The sequence below is a fragment of the Ovis aries genome, chromosome 22, assembly GCF_016772045.2.
Source record: "Ovis aries strain OAR_USU_Benz2616 breed Rambouillet chromosome 22, ARS-UI_Ramb_v3.0, whole genome shotgun sequence".
Lineage (NCBI taxonomy): Eukaryota > Metazoa > Chordata > Mammalia > Artiodactyla > Bovidae > Ovis > Ovis aries.
The window spans coordinates 46406453-46432741 of record NC_056075.1 but is presented as its reverse complement, the minus strand read 5'-3'; the positions used below and the strand labels follow the sequence as shown (position 1 = coordinate 46432741).

The 26289-nt window shown below is 52.2% G+C and overlaps 1 protein-coding gene across 2 annotated transcripts in view; it reads right to left on the bottom strand.

Moving 5' to 3' along the window:
* Window positions 1-2097: 2097 nt before the first annotated feature.
* Window positions 2098-26289, bottom strand: part of DOCK1 (dedicator of cytokinesis 1) — a 569019-nt gene continuing 544827 nt past the window's right edge. For both annotated transcript variants that reach the window (XM_015103500.3, XM_042238527.1), the window contains exons 47-52: window positions 26040-26177; window positions 18607-18752; window positions 14479-14677; window positions 10374-10527; window positions 7543-7700; window positions 2098-3270 (exon numbers count right to left, since the gene is read on the bottom strand). In XM_015103500.3, coding sequence (XP_014958986.2) covers window positions 3175-3270; window positions 7543-7700; window positions 10374-10527; window positions 14479-14677; window positions 18607-18752; window positions 26040-26177 — 891 coding nt within the window. In that variant the 3' untranslated portion in view covers window positions 2098-3174. The remainder of the gene's footprint in view (window positions 3271-7542; window positions 7701-10373; window positions 10528-14478; window positions 14678-18606; window positions 18753-26039; window positions 26178-26289) is intronic.

Genomic DNA, 26289 nt, shown 5'->3' with positions numbered 1-26289 from the left:
TGAGGCTGTCTCCAGGACTGGCCAGTGCCAGAGCCGGTTTTAGAGGAGAAATTGGGTCATCCTGCCACTTGGTTGAGAGGCTGCAACTCAACTGTGGGGGGCAGGGAGGAGCCCAGACCACAACGGGGTGGAATGAGGTGAAAGGCACCCTGAACCCCTGCTGGGTCACATGGGACGGTCACAGCAACAGACTCACAATAATTTAGCAGAGAAAATAGTTCTGACTATTTAAATTCTTGGTCATGCAAAGTAGTCTCCTATACATGAAACAGTAATGGAGGGTGAAAGACAGCCAAAGGGGAGAGGAGAGAGACAAACAGACAGAGACAGGGACGGGGACAGGGAGATTAAAAACAAAGTAAAAGGGATATATCACTGCATCAAGAGAAGCAAGCTGTGCCCTGGAAACTCCTTCTAGAAGGAATGCCTCCAGAAGACACTTGACACAGAGGTCAGTTTTTCCTTGACTAGTTCTATAGCCCAACCTTGATTTAAAAGGCAAAACTAAAAAATAAAACAAAAAAAAACAAAAAAAAACTGTCTGCCTAGCTTGAGAAGTTCATTTTTTAAAAAAATACACTTACATATTTATATTAGGAAATTTCTGTAACATGCGTAAAATGTGTCCACTTTTCCTGTTAGATTTGCCATGCACCCAGCCCTCTGGAGCCCGGGGTGGAATTCCTGGCGACTGGGGGGATGAGGACACAGGAGAGGGCCCTGGGTGGGGTGTGCAGTCCAGGGACTGTCCAGGGAGACTTTGTGGGGGGATTCGTGGTGCAGGGCAAGAATAGAACCCAGATGCTATTCTAGAATAAAAACGGGCCAGGAACTGGTTCTATACATTTCAGCTATAGCTTCTGCTATGTGAAATGCTGACTATCCAAAAACTCCCTGAGGCCAGGGGCTGGCCCCTCCCAGGTGGGTGTGTCCTTGTAATCATCTTAGGATGGTGGTGCATAGCCAGTTTCTAACATACTCAGTGGAGGATGAATATTCATGTTGGTCAAAGAGTAAAAATTCAAGCAGAAAACTAATCCATGTTCACGTGTATCTAAAATGTTCTAGGGTGGACTGGATTTTGAAGACAAGTTCAAATAAACGGGGGCACCAGCCGTTGATCCAGAGGAGGCTCCTCTGAGTCGCCTGGGTTCTGTCGCAGCCTCCTGGGAGGCCTGGCTGGAAGGGACAGAGTCACATCCTGTGCTTAAGCCAGGACACATCTGGATGGCATACAGGACGCCAGTGCCTTCTTTGTTTCTTACCATCTAAGCTTCAGAGAAACCTGGGAAGTCTGATGCCTCTCAAGTGAAATGGCACATCCCAGGAAATGAAGCCCCTCTCACCTTAAACACTGAGAAGGTTAAAAGGAGAGGTTAACGAGGCTTAGCCAGGGGGCCCTGGGGCTGGGTTGAGGGAGTTGCAGCCTAAGCTAGGCTCAGCTCTGTCTGTAAGGACACACAGAGGGTGCTGGGACGTGAGTGCTTTCTGGGCTCTGGGTCCCAGAGAATTAAACAGAGATGAAGAGCAGTGTTTGAGGAAGACGCACGCGTGTATAAACCTGGGTCACAACGCTCTTTAAGGAGGCAGTGCTCAGACTGGCACTCGCCGTCTCCCTCTACAAGGATTAAGTCAGGTAGATGCTGCTGCAGCTGCTGACCTTCAGCACTTCCTGAAAAGAGTTCAGGGTGGAGAGCAGAAACGAGGCACTCTGTGCTCTGGAACAAACTGGCAGAACAGGTCTTCAGATAGTTTTTCAGGAGCCGATTTTATGAGCCCAATTCTTGTACCTCCTCATCTAGAAAAGCACTAAAATCCTTCATGGGGATCACTGCTCCTCGTGACTAGCAGAAGCCTCCTGCAAAAAATACGTGCTTGACTGCACGCACTCCATTGACGTCCCCCCGCCGTCTCTTTGGAGCAGTCTCTGAAGTGCTGTCTCCTGGGCTATAGTTCTCACTTTGCCCCAGATAAAACTTAACTTGCAACTCTAACTCTCACGAGGTGCATTTTCTTTTTTTAAGTCAGCAGCAGAATATAAGCAGTGGCTTTTATATTCTACATCAGGGGATAATAACATAATATGTCGGACACTGAGACTTTTTAAACGACAGTTTATTTTTTGTTGTCAATGATTAACTCTTGAGCCTACTAGAAGAATACCATGATTATAATCAATAAAAAAATATAGATGATGGAATAAAATATTAGGTCATACAAAGTTAGTTAGTTTTTTTTGAATCATTGTCCAGGAACATTTTTAGGGCTTGCGCTTTGGAGAAAAAAAAAAATCAGAAAATTTAATTTGTGTTTCTTTTTTACACTTCCCTCAGTTACAAGTTAAGAACACATATTGAGAATCATTTGCGGGTGCCTAGGACAATAAACAGAAGGACCACAAAAATTAAAACAAGTTCTAAAGACCCTCATATACACAAACTTCTGTACAGAATGAGCACAAGAAGAGTTCCCCCAATTAAAACCATCGCCTGTGGTCTACATATCCTTTCTTTAAAAAGAGAGAAAACGATCTTCCTACACTCATACTTATTTTTTCCACCTGATCCAGTATTTTTAATGGTGTCTCCACTCCATAAATTAGTAAGTGTTCAGTAGCAGAGAAGTATCCTATTTTAAATTATGCCGAGGGAAACCAGGAACTTCCCGGAAAGGGCTGACCACAGTTGCCTGACGGAGACTGAAGGAGCCCTCAGCCCACAGCAAGTCACACCAGCAGGTGCAGGCAGGAGCGCTCCGTGAGGCGTCCCGGGAGAGGCACCTGGGGTCTGGCGGGGAGTGAGGGTCGTCCACTGTCAGCGCACAGCTCTAACCTCTCCTTCCTGCTCCGCTCAGGTCGGCTGGGCTCTCTGCTAATGTGTCATCTGGCGCAAACAGTAAGGGCTTTGGGGCAAGACTCAGGCTCTTTCAAGATGGACACACTCGGACGCTGATAAACACAGCCGCGTGTCCCGGGCCGGTACCCGCCTCCTTACTCCCTGATGCTAAAGCCCGCTCACCCTGTGGCTGGAGACGAAATCCTGTTAGGGAAAAACAATTGCACTAAAGGTCAGACATCACAGGCCCCATGAGGTAAACGCCGGACATGGGAGGAGGTGGGAGGAGATGCGAGGGACGCGAAGGATGCCAGCTCGCCCTTCGGGGGGTGCCGCGGCTTCACTGCACGATCCCCGAGTCCACCGAGTTCTGCTTGCGCGTCGTCTTGGGAGGGGGTGGTGGCGGGGTCTTGCTGGGCAGAGGAGGAGGCAGATGCTGGAAGATAGAAAATGAGGGGACGGCTCACTGCTGATGCTCTGGCAGGAGAGACATGGTCTCCGGGAGGTTCTGACCTGGTAGGGGGGTGGGGAGGGGGGGGTGGGCCAGGGAAGATTGACCTGCAGCCCTGGGTGGGAACGTCCTCTCCCCGCGACATGGGGCTGGCAGGTCACCTCTCAGGACCGGGCTGCTGGTGGCCACAGGCCTTTCCAGGGTCTCTGATGAACCACTTTTCACAAAGCACATACGTCAGACATCTGAACAGCCTCTGAGAAGTGTAGCCACTGCCCTTTGGGTGGTGGTTTTAATCGCGATGCTTGCATGTTCTGTTGTGTCTGACTCTTTGCAACCCCATGGACTGTAGCCCGCCAGGCTCCCCTGTCCATGGGATTTCCCCGGCAAGAACACTGGAGTGGGTTGCCATTTCCTCCTCCAGGGGGTCTTCCTGAGCCAGGGATCAAACCCGTGTCTCTAGCACCTCCTGCCAGATCCTCAGCTGTGGCATCTGAACTCTTAGTGGGAGGATGTGGGATCTAGTTGCTAAGACCATGGACAGAACCCAGGCCCTGAACTGCAGGCGGATTCTTTACCACTGAGCCATCTAGGGTGGTTCTAAATCCATGTGCTCTTGATCAAGGGGCACCTGGAAATGGACTGGTTTCAGACCTGGGCAGTTGAAATGGTCAAGAACAAGGGAAGGGGGACAATGCAGGACCGAGGGCCACCCAGGCAGCCTGGCCACGTCACAGCTGAGCCCCCCTGGGAAGAGGACCCACAGGCCCTTCCTCATGTCCCTTGAAGATGCTCAGGGACAAACAAGTCCTCGGAGGTGCTCTCCGGGGCTGGGCCAGAGGCCTGCCATACTCTTGGAAGTGGAAAGGCCACACGAGAGAGGGTCGGCCAGGCCACACGGGCCCCTGCGGCCACCATCCCCCGACCTGTTGACAAAACAGTCTCTCGCCCACAGTCTCTTCTGCATTGGTAAAGAATGGGGATGAGCAAGGCTGCTGCTGCTGCTGCTAAGTTGCTTCAGTCGTGTCCGACTCTGTGCGACCCCATAGACGGCAGCCCACCAGGCTCCCCCATCCCTGGGATTCTCTAGGCAAGAACACTGGAGTGGGTTGCCATTTTTTCTCCAATGCATGAAAGTGAAAAGTGAAAGTGAAGCTGCTCAGTCATGTCCGACTCTTAGTGACCCCATGGACTGAAGCCTACCAGGCTCCTCCGTCTCTGGGATTTTCCACGCAAGAGTACTGGAGTGGGTCGCCATTGCCTTCTCCGTGAGCAAGGTTGAGGGGATATTTAAACTCTTCATGGAGGAGGCACCGTTCATCAAGAAGTGGCTGCAGCTGTCTTCCAACGCTACAGATGAACGTTTGCAAAGCAGAACCAGAGACACAGATGCAGAGAAACAGTGTATGGACCCCAGGAAGGGCAGAGGGGGTGGGATGGATTGGAGGACTAGGGGTGACACACAGATGTGCCTGCATATAAAACAGATCCCTAATGAGGAAGACAGGAAAGCCTGGCACGCTGCAGTCCACGGGGCTGCAAAGAATCAGACACAGCTTAGTGGCTGAACAGCAACACCGAGACCCTAATGAACAGCAAAGGGGGCTCTGTGATGACCTGAATGGGAGGGAAATCCAACAAAGAGAGGATATATGTACCTGTATAGCTGATTCACTTTGCTATATAATATAAACTAACACAACGTGAGAGTCCCTTGGACTGCAAGGAGATCCAGCCAGTCCATCCTAAAGGAGATCAGTCCTGAGTGTTCATTGGAAGGACTGATGCTGAAGCTGAAACTCCAATACTTTGGCCACCTGATGCGAAGAGCTGACTCATTTGAAAAGACACTGATGCTGGGAAAGATTGAGGGCAGGAGGAGAAGGGGATGATAGAGGAGGAAATGGTTGGATGGCATCACTGACTCAATGGACATGGGTTTGGGTAAACTCCGGGAGTTGGTGATGGACAGGGAGGCCTGGAGTGTTGCAGTTCATGGGGTCGTAAAGAGTCAGACATGACTGAGCGACTGAACTGAACACAACATTATAAAGTAACTATACTCCAATAAAAAAAAAATTTTTTTTTTACAGAAACAGGTGGCTGGCTGGATATAGCCCAGTTTGCCTTTCAGTCATAAGCATGAATTTACGACTGTAACGGTGAGAGGAGACACTGAATGGACCTGCCAGGGCGTGAATGACCGAGGGCAGCTCGTGCCCTGCTCTTGGCGGGCATGTCACATGCGTGAGAGGCCACGTGCTGACCACCCAGGTAAAAGAATGAGTGAGTGAACAAATGAACGCATGAATGAGTGAGCAGAGGAAGAAACACACAGGCCAGGATAAGCGGGCACGAGCCACAGGCAGAGCAAAGCAGAGGGGCTCGCAGAGCATTGTCCTGTGCGGGTGAGAGCGCGCTGTCAGCAGCCTCAGGGCAGGCGCACGTTCAGCTCAACGTGAGAAAAGAAGTTTCAAGGGCAGGACGGTGACAAAGCAGCGTCTAACTCATCACCCAAGTTCCTCCTAATTCGCAGACAAATAAATACTAAAGTGACCCAGGGCTTAACAGAGAGAAGAGAGTCAAGGTGGAAAACAGAACTGATATAACGATTTTTAGACATCGTAACAAGAGGAAAAAGAATAGCTTTGTAGTGCTCAGTTATTAAGTCCTGTCTGACTCTTTACGACCCCCTGGACTGTAGGTCACCAGGCTCCTCTGTCCAGGGTATTTCCCAGGCAAGAACACTGCAGTGGGCTGCCATCTCCTTCTCCAGGGGATCTTTCCAACCCAGACATGGTAAGAATGGTCAAAAGAGGGTCAAAAGAGGGTGCCCAGTGGCTAAGACTTCTTGCTCTCCATGCAAGGGGCCTGGGTTCTATCCATGGTCTAGCAACTAGACCCCACATCCTGCAACTAAGAGTTCACACACCACAGCTAAAGATCCTGTGTGTTGTAACTAAGAACCGGCACAGCCAAATAAATAAATGACTATTAAAAAAAATGACAAAGAGAAAAAGAATGGTCAGAAGAAACGCCGATTTCCAGGTTTGATGAGACGGTTGCTTGTTTACCTGTGTAAGTAGACGGAGAGGGCGAGTGTGAGCCATCTTTAAAGAAAGGACGAGTTAAACTGGCAACAGCTAGACAGCTGAGTCCAAGCCTGAGGGTGAGAGTGACAGGAGGCTGTGGACCAGCCCCCAGAGCGGGTGAATGATCGTGGTCCTGCAGCAGCTCGCAGGGCCTGCCGGGGAGGCAGCCCCGTAAACCGGGTGATGACCCCCTGGCTCACAGGCCTGCATCCTGAAGGCGCACTCATGCTGCAGGTGAGTCAGATAGGAGACCAAGAGCAAGGAGACTCGGGTGATTAACATCGCGGCATTCACAGCGCCTTTACACATGGCGCCGAAGCTGGAGTGTGTTTGCCCTTCCACTAACAGCTGTGCTGGCTTCCCAGGATATTTGCATCAGTAGGCAGGCCCAGGGGCCCGAGCAGTGAGCACACATCAGACCAAATCAATGACAGATGCCATGGGGGGACTAGCCTCAGGACTGATGTTTAGGAGGGCCCAAGCTGGCTGATCATGCTGGTGACAGCTAGCATCCCGAGTCTAAGTGGGGTGGGGACAGGTCCCAGGGCTAGAGGCGGGGCTAGGAACGGGCAGCCTCGAGGAGCTGGGGTGTGCTCCAGCTGGAGCTAAATCCCGCGCTCGGCTACAGTTTCTTTGTGTGGTGAGCACCTGTCCCCACACACACACGGCCAGTGGGAGAGCGAGGCTGCCTGGAACCAAGCTGGGGCCAGGGCTTCTTCAGGGCAAGGGCAGTGTCCAGGAGTACGACATGTCCCCCGTGTGTGGCATCAGCCAGCTTCTTCAAATGAAAAATGTCTTCATACAAAAAGCTACTTTTCAAAACCAAACTTTCATAAGAACTGCACCTCAAGGCAATGACCTCCAAGGTCACGAGAGTGGCCTGTGGACCCGCTGGCTGGAATTCTGCCCCCTCTGCATGTTCCCCCTGGGAGTGTATGTTCCTGTGGGGATGACACAGGACCCCCTGGGAGCACACATTCCCGTGGGCATGACAGAGGACCCTGGGCCACACACAGCCACGTTCTAACCACTGCCACTCTTTCCTGGAAATCAAGCCTGGGCTTGCCCAAAGTAAACACGCCAACGTCAGGAAGGAAAGAAGGAAGAATTCCTGTCTTGTGGAGGGAAAGAGAGGATGGACCCACGTTCCTGAGCCCTGACTTACCCTCTGATGAGGCGGAGGGGGCGGGGGCGTTGGCGAGCCCGTCAAGTCCAGGTTCTCGGTCAAGGTCCCATAGTCCGTGCTGGTGCCTTTGAGAGGCAGAGGGGGCGGAACTTCAGCCACGTCCAACCCAGCCACAGCCATGCCGTTCAGCTCCAAACCTGGAAAAGGGGGAGGATGAGAACCACACCCCCGTCCCCACTGGGAGTGATGTGTGTCCCCACACGACTGCTTCGTGCCCTCTCAGGACTGGCAGGGTGGTGGGAATCCTTTACCCCCCTGAAATGCCCATCAGTGGGCAGCAAAGAGATCGGGAGGGGGCAGAGAAGGCCAGGGCTGTGTCCCCTGCAAGGGAATGTTTCACAAGGAGAATCACGGGATGCTGAGCCCCGAGCTTAAAGGGTGGATCAGATCGCTGGAAAAACAGCCACGTCCACCTGGGACCCCTCTGGTCCCTCCTCGACTGCCACGCCTGGGGGCGTCTATACAGCTCAGGGGTCACAGGGACCATCTCCGCCTGGAGTGTTCAGAGTCCGCCAGGTCGCTGCCTCAGCCTCCTACAGGGAGCCGCACTCAGCTGAGTCCAACAACACAGCTCACCACCAGCCCACCTGCCTGTCAAAACTCTCACAACAGGAAAAGCCACGATCCTACGAAAGGCAGGTATTAGTAGCAGCTGCCGCTGTGACTGCTGCTTTAAATAAGCCAAAGGGAAGCAGTACTGATTTTTTTAAAGTAAACTGAAAAGGAGTCGTTTTCAAAGGAGGAGTGATCATTAGGACAATCTATTTTCTCAGCCTTTGTTGAGACTCTAAGAAATCATCTGCCTTTTATGTTAGAGAGAGAAGTGGGCATTTTTGTTGTTGGGTGTCCTACCCAATGATGCATCTGATGGAAAGTCGTTCATTAAGAGCGTGCTCCCGAGGACGAGGGGTGTCAGCTGATAAGGAGGCCTTGCAGTTGAATCGAGGCGCGAGAAGGTGGCCTCTGATGGAATAGTCGCTCTCCTAACTGGCTGGCTGGTTGCTTTTACTCTGGCCTTTATTTAAAATTTGCCACTTTAATCATTTTTAGGGGTACAAATCGCACTCAAGTATCTGTTTGAGCCTGTGCGTCCAGGTCTCCAGGGTGAATGTCTAGGGGCGGGCTTGCTGGGGGTTATGGTGACTCTAGGTTTAATTTTAAGGGACCACCAAAGTGTCCTCCACTGCAGCGGCAATGTGCCTATTTATTAACTATTTATAAAAAAAATCAATAAAATATTTCTGATCTCTGGTTACAGCATAAGGATGTACGAAGTGAAGCTGGGACATCCGCCTGGAGACGGTCTCCCTTCCAGCACCCAGCAAGGCCTGGCTCCCTGAGGCTCATCCCCAGGGCAGCCCTGACTCCCGACCAGACAGACTGTCTCGGGAATGGCCGCTGCTCCCCTTGCAGCAAGAAGAAACCAGGAGCTGAGGACGATTGTTGGCGGCCGGCACAAACCACTGCCCAGGACCAGGCTCCCCGCCCTGTCTCCAGCCACGGGGAGGACAGTGGGTCCTCCTGGCTCTCTCGTCTGCTGCCATCCTCAGTCCCTGAGACCTCCTTCCTGCCAGGACGTCACCTCTCTGGCTGGCCTGACTTCAGGGGTGAAAACTAGGGTACCACTTGCATCCCTCCACAATTCACATCCACTCGGAACCTCAGAGGGCTTTCCAGGTGGGTCGGCAGTAAAGAACCCGCCTGCGATGCAGGAGACACAGGGGACTGCAGGTTCGATCCCTGGGTCGGAAAGACCCCCTGGAGAAGGAAAGGGCAACCCACTCCAGTGTTCTTGCTCAGAAAATCCCACGGACAGAGGAGCCTGGTGGGCTGCCATTCATGGGGTCGCAACGAGTCAGACACGACTGAGTGACTAAGCACGCACTCAGAACCTTAGACCTTCTTTGAAAAGATCGTCTTTGTAGAAGGATCTGGAGATGAGATCATCCTGGATTTATGGGGAGCCCTGAACCCCATCTGCAGTCTCCCATAAGAAGAGGAGAAACACAGAGCCTGGAAGAGAGGGGTGAGGGGACTGGAGGAGTGAGCATACAAGCCGAGGAACTCCGAGGTCTGTGGGAGCCCCCAGACCACCAGTCCCCACCCTTTCTGTGGAAGACAGTTGTTTTCCATGGACCTGGGGGTGGGGCTGGGGATGGTCTGGGGATGATTCAAGGGCGTCACACTTACTGTGCACTTTATTTCTATCATTACTACATCGGTTCCCCCTCAGGTCAGCAGGCATTAGATCCTGGAGGTTGGGGACCCCCGCACTAGATGGAAGCAGAACTGGAGAGACCTGGATTTCAGACTCCTGGCCTCCAGACTATGGGAGAATAACTTTCTGATATTTGGGGCCACCAAGTCTGTAGGAATTATGCTGAGCAGCCCTAGAAATCGGGCAGAACTGGAAGGAAAGTTCTACCCTTAGCCCCTCAGCATGGCCTGGAAGGGCTCCTTCCTTCCCACTCCTCCTGCACACAAACAGGCCCCTTCCCCACCCTGTGGGCTGCGTCATCTCATGACACAAAATGGGGGGTGCCCCACGTGCTCTCGAGTCACCCCCAGCACCTAGGAGGTCCGGAGTGCTGGCTGGGTCCTGCACCGTCCACCCAGGGAGCACAGGAACCCGGGACTCGGCTGTGGCCTGACCCACTCCAGTCCCGGGGGACACTTCTGAGTCAGGGGCTCGCCAACTCTCTCTCCGGCTGCTGGACTGAAAGGAAGCAGGTCTAAAGTGAGAGCCTTCAACAGAGGGGGGAGGCCACGGCGCAACGCCAGGAGCTCACACGGGATGGCGTCTCACTTACTGGACTGCAGGCTGAAGCTGAGCTTGGCTCTCGGCATGACTGGGGGCGGCGTGGACTGGGAGGACGGGGAGGACGGGGACACCGAGAAGCGCCGCTCGCCACCCATGGCGTTGATCACCTGGCTCTTCGGTCTCTGGGGCCGCAGGGGGCTGATCTACGTGGGAGGGACAGAGAGAGCATAGTTAGGGTCCGTCCTAGGTGGCTCAGTGGGAAAGAACCACCTGCCAGCGCAGGAGATGCGGGTTCGATCGCTGGGTCTGGAAGATCCCCGGGTGAAAGGCGTGGCAACCCTCTGCAATATTCTCGGCCGGAGAATGCCATGGACAGAGGAGCCTGGTGGGCTACAGTCCATGAGGTCAGGAAGAGTCGGATACGACTGAGCCGCTGAGCACTGAGCAGACACTGGGCTGACTTAATGCCACTTCAACACTTCCTCTGCGGAAGTCCTGACCTGCAGCGCCGGTGCAGATGACCACATCTGGAGACACGGTCTTGCCGACGGTCAAGGTCGGGTGATGCTGTTACAGCAGACCCTGATCTAGTGTGACTGGTATCCTTATAAAGTGGGGAGATTCAGACCCAGACACAAGCGCACGGGACGGCACTGTGTGAAGATGAAGGCAGAGATGCGGGGAGAAGAGAATGCTGGGCAAGGGGCTGGAGCAGAGCCCCCGCAGCCTCAGAGGAAGCCAGCCCTGCTGGCACCTTGGCCTTGGATGTCCAGCCTCCAGACTGTGAGACCATCGGCCTCTGCTGAAGCCACCCAGCCTGTGGGATGCCATTCTTGCGGTCCCGGCAAACTAACCCCGGCCTCACCCAGTCTCCTTACACAGTCGGGGGGGATGTCACATCCGCGTCTCCTGAACAGGAATGTGACGCGGACACTTGGTGTGAGGGAGTGCCCCACCGGGTGGGGAGGGGACTCAATGACCTGCGCAGTGACCAGAACGCCCCAGGGGACTAATTTCTTGGTCTTTCTTGGCAGGTGTGTGAAAGTCTGGAAACTTGCTAAAGGACTTCCTTCACTCGCCTTCTCTTCCTCCTCTCACGCGATGCTACGACCGACAGGAGTCCTTTCCATTGCTCATTGCACTTGTCTCCCCCACCTCTGACTTCCAGACGCACCTGACTCTAAGCAGCTAAGCCTGTTCCCGTGTCTGCAACATTGGGAACTTTTATTTCCCTACGTCTTACAACTTGGTCTCAGATTGTCAGGTCTAGGGGAACATGAGCAGTCCAAAATCCTCTCAGGTAGGAGTAACGAGGACAGTTATTAACCCAGCTGAGAAAGAAGAATCAAGATTTTGGCCCCAGGATGGGCAGGGCTTTGGGCTTGGCACTGGGGCTTGATTCCCCAGGGTAGGGGCAGGGCGTGGATGGGCCTGCTGGTGAGGGCCAGCTGCAGAGTGGGTGGGCGGCAGCGTGTTCCACTGGGAGGTCTGCAAAGACAGGGCCTCCCTGGAGGTTGGAAGGAAGCAAGGAAGGCTTCAGTCCTTTTGTAAGCGGGGTGGTTGAGGGGACACTGGCCAACAGGCTGGCTTCTGGAACTGTCCTACGCCAACAAAGCAGATCCTGGAGTCCAGGCACCACCACTCATTTGCAGTAAACAGCCCACCTGCTGTGGAAGGCCTGGGACAGCCTGGCTGAGCTTGGGGCTCCCCTTGGGTGCATGTGTGTGGGGACTGAAGATGGATTCAGGGTGTTCTTCCCACCCTTCCCTTCCCATCAGGGGACATCCTGACAGTTCAAGGGGCAGGGGATGGTTTACTGGTGAGATGCAAATGGCACGTGGAGGGCCCCTCCCCTGCTCCAGGTCCTGAGAGGCTCAGCCGGAGGTCATGACATTGCTGATGATGCGAATTCAGGTAGGAAGCGGAACTCAGCCCCAAAGAGGAAGTAGAGAAAAACCTCTGCAGAAGTGTGGAGAGGTGGCAGGTGGGTGCCAAGAGTGCAGCAACCCCAGGGGCCCAGGGTACCACCCTGGGGCCGGGGCTGCTGCCACCACTCAGTCATCTTCGCTCCCTGAGACCTCCACCCCCTGCCAACCCGCTCTGTCCTGTAGCACCTGGCCGGTCATGGGCACATGGAGGCTTGAATAGGAAACTCCAAGTGCCCAGCTGGACCCATAGACCTTGCCAGCACCTGTCACCCAGAGGACAGACTGGGACTTCGGCTGGACCAAGAGCAGCCAGCCTGCCTCTGGCAAGAAGCCAGGGTGCCTGGCCCCTAGCATTGCAGCTGCGGCTATTCTGAGACTCCTCAGAGGCTGAGAGCAGGGGCCAAGGTTCTGTGCTCTGACCTCGGTGGGTTCTGGTGCGTTTTCGGAGAGTACTCGGGCCCGCTGGGGTTTGGGGGGTGGGGGTGGCGCTTTGGGCTGAACTCAGCCTGTCTGCAGGAAAGCAGGACCACAGTGGGGAGGGACAGAAGTTATACTGTGACGATGGCCGAAGCTGGCACATCCTTTATCTTATCACGGAACTCAATTTGGATCAACTCTGCCACTTGTCTCAAATCCTGTGAGGCCTTCCGCTTTACCATCTCAAAGTAGAGCTTAAAGAGAAACGTACGACAGACTTCCACAAGGTCTGCACTGAGCAAATGCTCAGAAAGTGTTGCTGTTAGTTTGCCTGTCCAGGTAGGGCGTCTGGACACTCGGGAGAAGGAAGCGGGTGCTGGGCAGCCCCAGCAGTGTCGCTGGCCACTCAGCTTTCCAGAAGAGTGGACAGAGCCCACCGGGAGGTGGGGGGAAGGGGCGTCATGAGAAACCTCTGGATCACACCGCGGGAGGTCACATCTAAGCCCCGCACCCTGGGCCGCCAACTTCTGCCATGAAACACTGCAGCCCAGATGCAGTCAGAGCTCTGTCCAAAGGCCTCACAAGAGCATTCGCCTGCAGGAAGACCACGTGTGGTCTGGGGTCTCCCTTCTCCTCTAGACATCCAAGCAGCACGTGACTGCTGGTCTCCATGACTAAGGGTCTGGATGAAACATGCCTTCCGGTGTTGAAGATATAAGCAAGCAGTGAAGTGTGTCTTATTAAACAGGGGTCCCACCTGAGCCCTTTGATAAGCAACCATTCAGTAACCGCCAGGGCTGGTCAGGGGTCGGGGGCTTCCGCCCAGGGCAGGCACATTCTTGGGCACTGTAGAGGCAAACGGCCTTCCACTGCAAGGAGGTGGTAGCTCCAGGCCCAACTTAACCTTTGAAGTTGATGGCCTGTGAGAGCCTCCTCTTTGCTTTGTCTCCAGTCCACAAATAGCATGTTCTGAATAAAGTTCACCCCAGAAGCCGCCCTCAGTTTGCCCCCAGACTCCAAACACTGCAACACACTGCTGGGAGTATCAGCTGGCACCCCTCCCAGCCCCCGCCCCAGCCCAGGCCTGGGAGGAGAGCGTGCCACTTCCCTGTTGCCACACACCCTGGTCTCTGGAATGAATGAGAGTCCCTGGGATGGGTTTTTAATGTCAACTCACCAGCACCAGATAAGTCCCCCCAAATCCTTGTGAAAGATGGCCAAGGGATTTAAGCATGGAACAGATGAGGCGAGGAGGATAACACGGAAATGAGTATGGTTGGCAGAACCTGTGGGAAGGGGCTCTGGGACTCTAGCTGAGCAGATTATAACACTCCCGCAGAACACCGGCTTAGCAATTTCTGGTCAGGAAGGGGTGGGGGAACGGCATTAGCTGGCCTGGAATTACTGTTTCCTGACAACACAAGCACCCTGTTCATCTCCTGAGATGTCTGGGTGTCTAATGAATGAGTCCCACTTCGCTGCAGAGCCTGGAACCCTGTGGGTCCCTCTGACAGCTGCCCGCCCTGTGCCCCCACCCACTGCCACTACCCCGCCCAACACCGGGGTGGGGGGGGCGGATGGAGAGAAAGACCAGCATCCTCCAGAGAGACGTGGGTCTGCTCTGAGCCTCTGATGTCCTGGAGCATCAGTTACACAAGGGCGGGATGCGAGAGACCCTGGATTCTCAAATGACTATTCCCAGCCCATTCAGTGAAATCTGATGGACAGGCCCCTCGGCAGAATGTGGAGCAAAGACAGGCCCCCTGCGGCAGCTACCAATCAGTGAGGGAGAGCTCCCTGTGAAATTACCGTTTCTGAAAGGATCACAGCCTCAGATTGCTGCAGGGGAATGTCGGTGGGTTTAAATTCTTTATCGAATATCTCTTGATGCTTGCTGTTCCTTTTTTCCTTCTTCTTGTCCTTCTTCTCTTTGTCAGGGTCATCCTTGTCCAGCTTGTCCTGGGACCGGGAGTGCATTTTCTTCGGCAGGAGGGGTTCCAGAGCGAACCTAAAGAAAACGTTGTGTGTTTTTTCCAATCAATGATGTCTTTCTAGGAGAAACTGTTGCTTTTTGCCCTGCGGATCCATGTAAAGTCACTCACAATGAATCAGGTGCTGTCTGGGGACCGCCCAACTTTACAAGGAAAGAAATAATTTTGAAAGGAAGCTCAAGGGCCACCTATGATACTTATTACCAATTGCCATGGTGACGGTCTTGCATCACGATAGAAACAAACTGGGGGAAAAAACCACACTGACAGGACAACACGGAAATGTAAAGCCTGAATGCATTATGGGATGATGACATCCAGGGATTATTGTTGATTTATGGCTGGAGGAACGTATTTGAGGTCTATTTCCAAAAGGAAGTTCTCACTTTTTAGAGATTCACACTGAAATATTTATGAATGTGAACAGGAGAAATAGGCAGATGCTGACACAAAGAAATGTCTGTATTGGTACACAGGGAGCTTCCACTCGAAAGCCTTTGATGGCTCAGTGAGAAAGAAGTCAGCTCTAGCTCCTAAGGATGTGGAGTTGCCCTGAGATTTTCAGCCAAGAACTGAGCTTGAGAAGGAGGATTTGGGTCCCAGCTCTGCCACCTACTGGTAAGGGTCCACCACCTCTGAGCACTGTGGACTGGACGACCCATTCACAGAATGAAAAGAAAATGGTATTTAAAAAGAGATGTGACCTATTCAAAGAAGCGAGTCATGCAGTCCTATAGGAGAGACAGCACGTACTGTGATTTCTGATTAGAGTGTTTTTAAAGTGTGGTCCACACCTCATTTCTATATGGTTAAAAAGAAGCAAAATGGTCAGCTGAGAGGGTTCATGGAAGCTCCCTGCCTTCGAGCTCCTCAGGCAGTCCCAGAGCCCCATGGGAGGGCAAACTCCATCCCCCGTAATGTGGGATAAGAGGCCAGGTTCCCAAGCCAGCCTATGAGAGGCCCCCGTCCTCACTGCGACCTTCCAAGACTGACTTCCCGAAACAGCCGGAGAGTAAATGGGTTTCCTCGAGGGGAGAACGATTGTTAAGAGAAAGCTGGGCACATTTCCATCCTAGCTGCGGTTTCTTTCAAAGTTACTTGTGAGCAGGAAACGGAGAACTAAGCCCTGCTCTAATCAAAAGGCCATTCCAGCAGCTTGGTTCCCTAACATGAGAGGTACCACGGACATCCACACTGCGCTGGACCTTTCAGAGAAGCACATTTCAAACCCACGGAAGATGCTGACCGCCGAGAGCAAGAATCACATCTCCTTTGTTTTGTTAAAAAAAAAAAAAAAAAAGAAAAAAACTGGATGGGCAGAGGGATTTGAACAGGAATGGTACTGAATGTAGGCATTGATTATCAATAGCTGCTAACATCACTGCGAGAGAGATAGTCAGGCACAATGTCCTTCTGAATGGAAGAACCTATGAAGTCATTCTGCCCTGAAATCAAGCCTGAATCTGTGTAAGTCTCTAGATGGGACCACCAACCTGAAGGAAATAGGAGGGACACGGAGATACAGTCAATAACCCTGTCGGAGATGCAGTCAAAACAATCTGGATTGCAGCAGCAGCAGCCTGCAGTTTTCAACAAATAAACTACAAGGAAGAGAAATGGAAAGAAGACAGTGGAAGGAGGAAATCTATTGATTAAAAGAGAACTAAAGAGACAGAGCAGGGCTGCCCAGGTGGCACTGGTAGGGAAAAAAAAACCTGCCTGGCAATGCAGGAGATGTGAGAGACGCGGGTTCAGTCCCTGGGTCGGGAAGATCCCCTGGAGGAGGGCATGGCCACCCACTCCAGTATTCTTGCCTGGAGAATCCCATGGACGTAGGAGCCTGGTAAGCTATAGTCCAAAGGGTTGCAAAGAGTCAGACACGACTGAAGCGATCCAGCACGTACACAAAGAGGTATGGCAGCCAACTCCAAAGTGGGAGTCTTATCTGGATCAGTTTCAAGCAAACTCAAAAAAAAAAAAAAAAAAACCCAACCATTTATGACTCAGCTGGAAATAAAAACCAATATCTGATGATGGTATGGAATGACTGTTCATTTTTCACCTGTGCTAAAGGTAGTTTTTTCCTAAGTTCCTACCATTTAGAAATTCACATTGAAATGTTTACAGATGAAGTCACACGATGTCTGAGACTTGCTTCATGTATAATATGGAGGAGGGAGAGGGTGGAGTACAGACTGAAAGATGGGCTGGGAGGTGATCACTATTGAACCTGGCTCACAGGCAATGGGCACAGGGCCTCATTATGATATTATGTTTCCCGTGAAACTTTTTCATAATAAAAACTTGAAGATGATTGATGAAATACACCAGTGTTGACTTTGATTATGAAGGCATTTCGGGACATCTGGATATGCAATTAGCAACAAATCAACATCCATTAGGTGTTACATCTCTTACAAAAAACAATTTTAAAAACCTTTATGATTTTATTCTCGGTTTTACGGAACTTGAGACAATTGATGTAGGGAGATAAAGGATTAATGGACATCTTCTAGCTCGGGGCGAAACCTGTGCTATGAAATCCAGACAAGTACACAAAGCATCCAAGAAGAGGCTGAGCTGTAAATGTTTCACAGGATGAGAGGCAACTGCCAGCAGGATGAACTTTATTCTGCACATCACCAACGCCATCTGAGACCGCAGTCTCACTTCTTCCACATTAGTCAGGTAGCTAAGGGTGACAACCCTGTGAATGAACGAAAATCTGGACTCTAATAAAGATGCCTTCTAGTTTAAGGTTAAACATATGGCTCCAGGGGAGGAGACAATGGTTTCCACTCATGTAGTCACATGTGCAGGACGGAACTCTTCCATCTAAAAATCTCTAGCTCACTCTTTGCTCTCGCCCCTACATTCCTGGAAATATAAAACCCTTTTCATAAGTAGCCTGGGGATTTACTTGGGGAGAAGTTGAATTAAGTTTCTTTAGCAATCTTGCTCTAAATGACAAGCGCACTTGATTTAAATACCTCTAAATTGAGATTTCCATATAGACTTGGCCTTATAAGTAGCAGACACTGACAAAAATTACTGTTAGGGGAAGAAGAAAAAAAACACGTGGGAAGAGTTTTCTCTCCTCCATTGGGCACGCTAGCTGTTGGCTACAGAGGGCACTGGGGTTGGAGCTGTCTCTTGGGGTGCTCCGGGAGTTTGTGTCTGCGGGTTGCAGGGGCCAAGAGGCTGCGGGTTTGATAAGATGATGGACTGTAAACCAAATGGGCTTGGACAAACACACAATTGTGCAGACTTGACGGTAAAACAATTAGAAGTTCTTGGATGTTTAAACTGCACGTGGCATTTTTTTCTTTCTGTATAATCAGAACAAGCTTTACATGTAGGCTACTCACTAAATGCACAAAAATGTCAACATCGAGGCTGTCTTTGCAGAAGACACAGTGGGAGTGCAACGAAATGTTTACTCATCTATTCCATTTTTGTTCCCTTCTTAGTGACTTTGGCTTAAGAGCAGGGCTCAAAAGCAACACTGGGTCTCAAAAAAGATCTTGCAGCAAGAAAGTGGCCCTGCCGGCCTTCGGGGAAGCCTGCCTGAGTGTGACAGGCCTGCCCTGGTGTGACGCCTTGGAAGTGAGCAGGGGATGAAAGCACAGCCCACCACTGGCAAGGAATGCACCTCACTGTTTCGGGGTGTGCTGACGAGGACTGGACACTCACTGAGGCTTTATAGTTTGATGGAAGTGTTACCCAAAGTGGAGCCCAAAGCGAGAGATTGTTCTCAAAAATTCCTAAGACCCTACAAGTCTTAGTGGCACTATGGTTGTAAAGGTCTTGGATGATCTCCATTTCAAAGGGAGTGTTGAGTTTCAGAAATCCTCTCAGCTGTGATGAAACAAATCCAGGACCCTGGAGAGCTCCTCGCAACCCCTCCAGCCCTTCTCTTCCCTCCCTACTGCTGAGCCAGACTCACCCATCGGAGCCAGGCCTGGAAGGGGTGCTGTCGGACGAGAGGGAGGAGACAGAAGCCACGGATAGAGGCCGGGACGAGGAAGGCATGGTGAAGGATCGGACCATGGACCGGGGACGGCTGCCTCTTCTGTCGTCCAGACTTGAGGGCTGGGTTGGGGCAGAGGGGAGAGAAAGAGAGAGACTTGCTTGATGTCCATGCCAAAAGATGTCCAGCCTGGCATGGTCAGACACCTCAGACCGAGTGGTCTTAGCAGCCTGGAGTCTATACCAAAGTAATCCACACTTTTATGAACAGCTGATGTTCCTGTCCAAAGCTGAAGGTGAAAACCATGGTTATCCGGAGATTTTTTGAAATATGACTTGATACTGTGAAAAATACCAGAAAAAACTTTCTTGTTGGTTTTCTTTTTTTTTTTTTTTAATTTAAAATGCAGTTTTCTTTACCAAGACCACAATGCCTTACCATGCTCCAAAGTCAGCACAATGCACTGATCGACCAGGAACTGTACCTTACAGAGGACATCTAGAGTGAGGACTTTGCGAGATGTTTAGGTGAGCTGTGCACACCTCTGCACGCTGACAAACCAAGCAGACCGCCAAAATACGTGGAGGCGCAGGGACCCAACTGCTCTAGACTAAGATGAGATGCTCCTGCTGCTTAATTGAGGCGGGTTCCTTCCCTGCCGGTGACCGGCACAGCAGGTTAGCTGGATCCATGGCCGGAGTTGCCGAAGCTCCTCCTTCTTAGCAGGAAGTGGACCAGTGATGCATTCTAGAGAAAAACAGTCTCTGGATCGAGTTTTCCACCCTCTGTTTGTCATACGACTATATATTAACAAAATAAGTGTCGCTGAAATACAGCACATGTCAACACCTAATTAGCTATAAAATGCTCGTGTACCTGCCCCTCAAGCCAGATGTTGGCACAGCTGGGACAGCAGCTGGTGCAGAAACTTTTTGTTTTAACCCTCAGGATGTGGAAATCAAATGTCTGTAGAGCATGCCCTCTCTGTGTGGCTCAACCTCCCTCAACCCCAGCCCCATGCTACCAAAGCTGGCGTTCATTCAGCCCATCTCCAATAGAAAAGCTGCTTGGGACCAGGGCTGGTGACAGATTATATAACACCACTGATAAGAGGACCTGTTTCTTGACTACGTTTTGCCCATGAAATACTATTGGACCTGTACCTTATCTCTTCAATAGTAAAAGGCTCAACAGACTTGGGGGTGCCAAGGGGGACAGGGGTTCGGGGGGGACGGGATGGGGAGTTTGGGATTAGCAGATGCAGACTATTACATAGAAAATGGATAAACTGAAAAGTACAGGGAACTGTTTTCAACACCCTGTGATAAATCCTAATGGAAAAGAATATGAAAAACATATATATGTATAACTGAATCACTGTGCTGTCCAGCAGCATTTAACACGACACTGTAAATCAACTATACTTCAATGAAATAAGCTTGTAAAAAATAGTAACAGGTTCAACGTCACAAAAGAACACTTTAAAGCAGGAGCTGGTAAACGTTTTCCGCAAAAGGGGAAAATGACAAGTACTTTAGACTGCGGGCCGTAAGGTCTCTGTCCCAAGCATGGAAACAGCTAGCTATACACAATACAGAAATAAATAAGTACGGCTGTGTCCCAATAAAGCTTTATTTACAAAACAGATGTCAGGCCGTAGTTTGCTGACCAGTGGCTCAATATGCAGCTGCAGTCTGCCAGTACCGAGGGTCTGGTCAGCCTTAACTTTAGCACCGATGACGGTGCATTGCCCAACTCCAGGGAGACAGCCTTTGCCATGAACTGGCTTTTACAAGGCAACTAAAAGGAAATGGCGACTTGCAGATTAGCCTGAATTGTAAAAATGTTTCTAAAGACTCAAAGTCTACAGTATCTGCTTCTCAGCCTTTAAGGTTAGATTCCATTTCCGGTGATTATAAAATACTGACTGTATCCCTCCTGTTGTACAATGTGTCTTTGTAGCTTAGTTGTACAATGCATCCACTTCTCTGATGAAATGATCTTCACAGCAGCCAGGGTCAAGGGAGTGGGCACACAGGAGCCAGCCGGCCGTGGACCAGGAGGTGCATATGGCCACAGGCTGCCCTCATCCAGCTCTTGGGAAGACCCAAGCAGCTGCAAACGCCCCCAGCCACACAGGGCTGGCGATGCGAGCCCGAGAGGCATCCTTGAGAAGCTTGAGAGGCTGCCCGAGAGGCAGCCTTGAGTCTTGGTCAGGATGCATGAGCATGGATGGGAAGACTGTGAAGAATGAAGCAAGGGGGATGCAGGTGGGGGTTCTGGCTGGGGAGGGCCAGAAGCCACTGGTGGTCTTGTGACAGCAGGGCACCCACTGGGAGTGGCCCTGGGCCCTCCTCCTGGGCCATTCACCTCGCAAGCCCTTCTTGACCCAGCAGAGCCTCTAGAAATCGAGCAGCCAGGACTTCTGCTTTTTCATCTGAAGCCATCAGGGCCTCCCACTCCTTACCGGGTAGCTCCAGTGCTAGGACATTGTGAGAGAGGGGACATCTGTGTCCCTGCAGCAGGACAGGCACTGAGTGGGGGCGGAGGGGCGGGGAGACCACCAGGTGGGAATGTTGGTCCCGGCATGGACTGCGTGACCTCTCATAAAACAAGGAACTGCTCGGACACCTAGCTTCCTCCTGAGCATACAGGGGATAGTCATGTCACCTTGAGAGGCTGGCAAGGATGACCTGCAGTGACACAGGTGACAGGCAGGGCGGCTACACAAATGGCAGCCTCCAGTGCCCTGCTCGCATTACAGACACGAAGCACAGACGCGCTCCAGCCCCTCACAGGAGCATGCCTGCGTGTCCCAGGACGCACGTGGTCACCATCCTCATCTCCAGGGTGGTCTGGAAGGCCCTACCTACGCCCACCATGGGTGCAAACTGCCCATGGCATCCTGGGGATGGCTGGTTTCCCTGAGTTTAATCATGGTGATGGGGTTTCATGGGGGTATGGTGAGACGCGGGACCGTTTCACAGTCTTCTAGAAACGTCCCTTTCCAAATGCTGCACAAATGCCAGCTGTGGACTGGACACCCAACGGGACAACAGGCTGGGCCCTAGGAGGGGGTGCGTGCACAGGGGTGCATTAGGAGGGAGGGGTGGGGCCAGGTGGGAGGGGGAGAGATGGGGTGCTCTAGGACATGCAGCCTCAGGGTCACCGCCCAGAGCCCACACCTTGACTGCCCTCCAAGCCTTATCAGCCACTCTTCTCTTGGTTGGAATATTCTGTTGAACTCCAGCATACAGAAGAGGGCAAGGGGATCTTCTCTCTGGAGGTGGGGGTCATCAGCTTACCTTCCCAATGCACACCCCACTTAGTGGCCTCTGAGGAACCCCAGGGTTCCATGGATCTCAGTAAGAAAACCACTGGAACAAAGTCTCCCTGGCAATGGTGGGGGAGGCCCCCTTGTTGTTGTTGCTTAGTCATTCAAATGTGTCCGGCTCTTTTTGAGCCCATGGACTATTATAGCCCGCCAGGCTCCTCTGTCCATGGAATTTTCCAGGCAAGATGATTGGAGTGGATTGTCATTTCCTCCTCCAGGGGATCTTCCCAATCCAGGGATCGAACCCGTGTCTCCTCCATCTCCCGCACTGGAAGGCAGACTCTTTCCTGCTGAGCCACCCGGGGAAGCCCCGAGGGAGAGCTGGAGGGGAGAGTCCTGGGGGCAGGGGTGACGGGTGGACCACAGCACCGTCTGTGCACACCATGGCGAGGACTCGAGAAGGATGAACAGCATCTTCTGGGCGTCTTGTCTGCTGACGGTGGTGGAGGGGGACCAGCCTGGGCAGCCGGAGGGGGTGGACGGCGTGGGCTCTTCTGGGCACAGGGGTGGAGGGGCCCAGAGGCAGGTGGATGGGTGGGTCTGAGCTCAGGGCCGTAACCAGGTGATGCAGAAAGCAATAGAGGAAGACAGTGGAGAAGGAGCAGGGCCACGGGAGGCTCCCTGTTCTTATCAGACTCGAATGAACCAGAGAAGGAAGGAGTGGAGGACAAACTCGGAACTCTTTCAGGAGCCTATGAGCAGACACCTCCTGTACGGCCAAGGGCCAGCGAAGGCAGGGGGCTGGTGCTGAACGTGACTGAGGTTCGTGGCCTCCACTCTGGGGGCCCCAGGCTCTGCACGCCTCCCTCCCCAAGTAGCAGGAGGACCTGGGGTTCCTGTGCTTTCCTTTGGGAAGTGGCGGCTCTTCAGAGCTGAGGGCTGGCAGGATGAGGCCAAAGCTGAGCAGGCTGGACAGGTCTGATGGAGCTGCTCACGGATTAGGAGTCAGAGGGCGTCCAAGTCTTCCCTTTCTACAGCTTAGGCTGGCTCAGAAAAATTGACAAAATGGTTTATGTCCTTTCTATGGGGTTTTTATTTTTAAATCCATCTTTTCTTTTAAACCAGATGACAGTATATTTCTTTTTAAAGTATTCTGAGATGCTTGAAAGTTCTCAAAGTAGATAAGAAGGGAAAGCCTCATTTCAGACTGCATTTTATCACCACATTTTTCAGAGAATGACAGGGTATCAGGCCTCCTGTTTGCTCAAGGGAGGCTGGCTGCAGAACCTGCCTTGGGGGTCCCAGGATGAAGGGGGGACTCAGGAAGGCAGCTCCAGGGGACGAGGCACCGCAGGTGAGAAACGCACCCTTACTTAATTCTGTTCCTGACGGCATTCCCAAGATGCTCTGGCTGCCCCTACGAAGGGGTCGGACAGTGGTGGAGAAGATGCCTTCTCAGGGTGTGGTGCAAATGGCTTATCCCCAGCTAAGGATGGCAGACCACTGCCCACATGACAGCCTCGCCTTCCTGCCTACCCCCCCTACCCGCGCCCCCATGGTCAAGAGCAAGCCTGCACCAAAGTAATGAATCACAGCAGAAGACAGGGATGTGAAGGATGTTCTGATGAGCCAGACAGATTTCCATCATTTTGAAATATACAGGAAATGATTGATCAAAGAGGAAGCGTTTCACTTAGAAAGAGAACATGGAGCTTGCACAAGTGTTTATTTCTTAGAAAGAATTAAAAGTGGCATCAGACTTTGGAAGAGGTGCACCGTGATGCTCTCTGAAACTCTTCCGGCCACTCGACACTGATTGTAATGAGTTGCAGGCTCCAAAGTGATCAAGCACGGCTCGAGGACTCTGACTTACATGAAGGGTCCTCTGGGGTGGCTGGGCAGGAGAGTACCCTGATTCCTAAGCCTGTTCATCTGGAGCTGCTCCTGTGGGGCTGACAGTCTCGGATTCCCACCTGCTGGGTCTTCAGACCACAGCCTGGCAGCTGAGTTACTCTCAGCTCATGCTCTGCTCTGGCCAAGGCCATAGACACCTCATCTGATGAGCACTAGGCTTGGAGGCACTGGGGCCTGGGCATGGGCAGCAGGGCTTGGGGCGGTGGTGGGGGAGCACAGGGTGTAATCACAGCCAAGTCAACCCATCTGGGGAGAAGTCCTGCTCCTGACTTGTCTCCAACCACAAGGGCAAGAGAAGAAGAGCTTTGCCACTTAGGAGCCTGAGGCCTCAGGCTAGGGGCCCTTCTCAGGTTCCTCTGCCTCTAAAAGAGGTGGGTTCCCCCTTGAAATGTCTGCAGCACCTCCTTCCTCAGGCTGCACTTCCTACTTGCAAAATGAAAAACTCAGAAAGCTCCCAGGCTCATGGTAAGCACTAAATTAGCGTTTGCTAAGTGAGATAGATGTGTGGAAAAAGACGAAGTCAGCTCAACACAGAGTAGCAGAGAACTTTCGAGAATGGCAGACGGAGCTGGGCTAAAAATGAAGCCAGAATGGCGTGCCTGGTTGGACAGGTGGTTCTTTAGGGGGTAGAGGGCCCTGGGTCCTAAGCGGTGGAGTAACTGCAGCAGCCTGCCTTCCCTTTGCAGGATAACCTGTTAGACCTGCTCGCAGACACCCCGTCCATGCCAGCGGGCATGGGATTCCAGGAGACCAGAAGAGGTCTCACTGCCTCTTTTTGCCACACTGATGTTTACCTCTCAACAGTGGAGAAAGGGGACCATCTGTTTGGGTAGACACCCCCCGAGCCCACAGTCAAGGCTAAGACGCACCAAGATTCCCAGAGACCCTAAGTAAGGAAGGAAGTGATGCTCTGAACTGCACACCACGGGGGCACTGTGAGGTGCGGTGCCTGGCCCTGCCCCCAGAGGTGCTAAGACCCAGCTCATGAAGACTGTCTCAAGCCCACCACAGGCCTCACACTGTCAGGTACTCTGCATCAGTAAGGACGAAACTCTGCTCCATGTTACGTGGCAGGCTGCATGGGAGCAGAGTTTGGGGCAGAATGGATACGTGTATGTGTATGTCGGCTTCCCCCATGGCTCAGCTGGTAAAGAACCCGCCGGCTAGTGCAGGAGGCATGAGACGAGGGTTCGGTCCTTGGGTTGGGAAGATCCCCTGGAGAAGGAAATGGCAACCTGTTTCAGTATTCTCGTCTGGAAAATTCCACGGACAGAGGAGCCTGGAGGGCTACAATCCATGGGGTCGCAAAGAGTCAGACACTAGAAACTATCACAACATTGATAATCAGCCATTTTCCAACATTAAAAAAAAAAAAAAAAAAAACAAAACCCAAACCAAAAAAGATGCATACAATATATAAAAAAATCACCAGCCATTCTTTTATGATGCTCTTGATGTTAGCCTTGGCTCAGAAACCTTACACAAACTCTTAGTAAAAGCCCAGGTCTGCCCTTTACCCGAGAACAGAGTCTCCCAGCAGTCCAGGCTCTGTGAGGCTGGGTATCTTTCTGGGTCTGCCCTAAGAATTGTCTTCTGCCCAAGGCATAGCTGTGTCTGCACCAGCCCCTGGCTTGCCATTCAGGTTCCTGCCACCAGCCTTTGCTGAGTGAGTCCTCTCTCTGGGAGTCATCCTGCCCACCTCCTGCAGCTTATCCTTGACTTAGATCAACGGCCACTTCCTCCAATAGGTAAGATTCAGACTTCAGTGAACTGTTCCTCCCCTCAACGACTCTGACCTTGGCCTGGGCACAGGCTCCGTCTCAGCTCTGGGACATCGTGAGTGCTGTTATCCTGTGTGTGCTTTAACCCTCTGCCTGTGCTGTGTGATTGGAAGTAGGGTTTCCATGAACCAGCCTGAGTCCCATGCGTTGATGAGATTTTTCTGTTGCTCCCTGACTCTAAGGGGAGATTGCGTTCACAGCTGTGGGCAGGGTACACGGTGATCAAGCACATTTACTCAAGCTTGCTCACCCAGACATTTCCAATTACTGAAAGGAGGTGACTAGATTTGCTGGCAGAGGACCTGAGGAAGGGGCAGAGGGCCCTTGTCCTAAGTGGGCACCACGGGCAGGACTCAGGTACTCTGCCCTGTGGGCCTATCATGGTCAGACGGTGTGATGAAGAGACGTGCCCCCCGACTGCTGCCACGCCAGCCACTCACCATGGTCCGGACGCCGTACTGCTTCTCCACTTTCTCCTTTAACTGTCTGAAACAGGCTTCCATTCTCTCATGAAATGGCCTCAGTGCTTCTGTGACTTTGTCTCCGTGGATCCTGATCCCTTCGGCCAAAAACGGAATCTGGAAAACATGCCCGTCGACATTCCTCACCTCCTGCTTAATGTCTTGAAAGAGCAGTGTACACCCGGCGGAAAGCGGCGACCCGTGTGCAAAATGCATCTGTTTTGGTTTT